Source organism: Penaeus monodon, chromosome 24 (genome assembly GCF_015228065.2).
Source record: "Penaeus monodon isolate SGIC_2016 chromosome 24, NSTDA_Pmon_1, whole genome shotgun sequence".
Classification (NCBI taxonomy): domain Eukaryota; kingdom Metazoa; phylum Arthropoda; class Malacostraca; order Decapoda; family Penaeidae; genus Penaeus; species Penaeus monodon.
The window spans coordinates 15,110,748-15,111,807 of NC_051409.1; the positions used below are offsets into that span (position 1 = coordinate 15,110,748).

A 1,060-nucleotide genomic window follows, 5' to 3' on the forward strand; every position below is an offset into this window, starting at 1 on the left:
GTTATAGCAAATGCGACTCGGTTGCCATAGAAACAGAGTGTAAACAAACCAGAAAACGTGTAGATTTTTAATCAAAATGTCTTTTTGCAGAGAATATTAAGCCAGTGCTGATTATTTTGTTTCATGGTTACCGCAGGAAAGACCCAGGGAAGGTATGGAATGGAAGTTATATGTTGCAGATACACGTTAGGGTAAGAAAATAAGCCAGAGGTGCTTCTACTAGTGTTTCGAACTTTATCTTTAAAATTACTTGTTGCACAAGTTTAACGAAGTATGACGCATGTCAGATGGCTTGGGATAGGGTAATGTTTTTGTTTCACACAGCTATTCAACCTTACAGTTACTATTTCTTGAATCTGTTATTTCCCACCTCAAAGGGTAGAAAAGAGTTTTGGTAACTTAACAAATTGACTGCATCCCTCCTGATGATAAGTCTATTAGGCCGGCCGCACACGTGCAGTTTTAACTGACAGTTATAACTGTTCAGTTATAACTGACACAGTTTAAACTGACGTCAGTTAAAAATGAAATCACACACACACACACAGTTTAATCCCTCAGTTTTTACCATGGATTCCGAGGAGTATGATCTTGCCGCTCTCGGTGTATTTTTTGTAATGCTACAAACAATAGAAAAAAGAAAACTAAAAAGTGTAAACAGTGGTGCAAAAACTGGTCACAAAGGCGAAATCAATGTTCTGATATTAAATTATTAAGGGAATTAAGTGAAGAACCAATTGATTTTTTCAATTATTTGCGCATGACTGAAACAGTGTACCAAAAGTTGCTTTCGCTGGTTTCTCCTTTCATTAAAAAGAAAGATACAATAATGAGAAGAGCAATATCGCCACATGAAGTTGAGAACTGTACAGTTACGAATCCCCACACACGCTCAGTTCAGTTACTCCTTTCAGTTAGAAATATGGAACATTGTATTTGTCTCAGCTTAACTGTACAGTTTTGTTGAACTGACGAAATGAGCAACTGAGATACCCACACACATTCAGTTTTAACTGACAGTTATAACTGTCAGTTAAAACTGCACGTGTGTGGCAGGCCC

General features: G+C 37.3%; 1 protein-coding gene across 1 annotated transcript in view; it reads left to right on the forward strand.

The window, feature by feature from the left end:
- Nucleotides 1–32: 32 nt before the first annotated feature.
- LOC119588623 (flocculation protein FLO11-like) overlaps nt 33–1,060 on the forward strand; it is a 9,860-nt gene continuing 8,832 nt past the window's right edge. The window contains 1 exon segment of the mRNA XM_037937262.1: nt 33–191. Coding sequence (XP_037793190.1) covers nt 171–191 — 21 coding nt within the window. The 5' untranslated portion in view covers nt 33–170.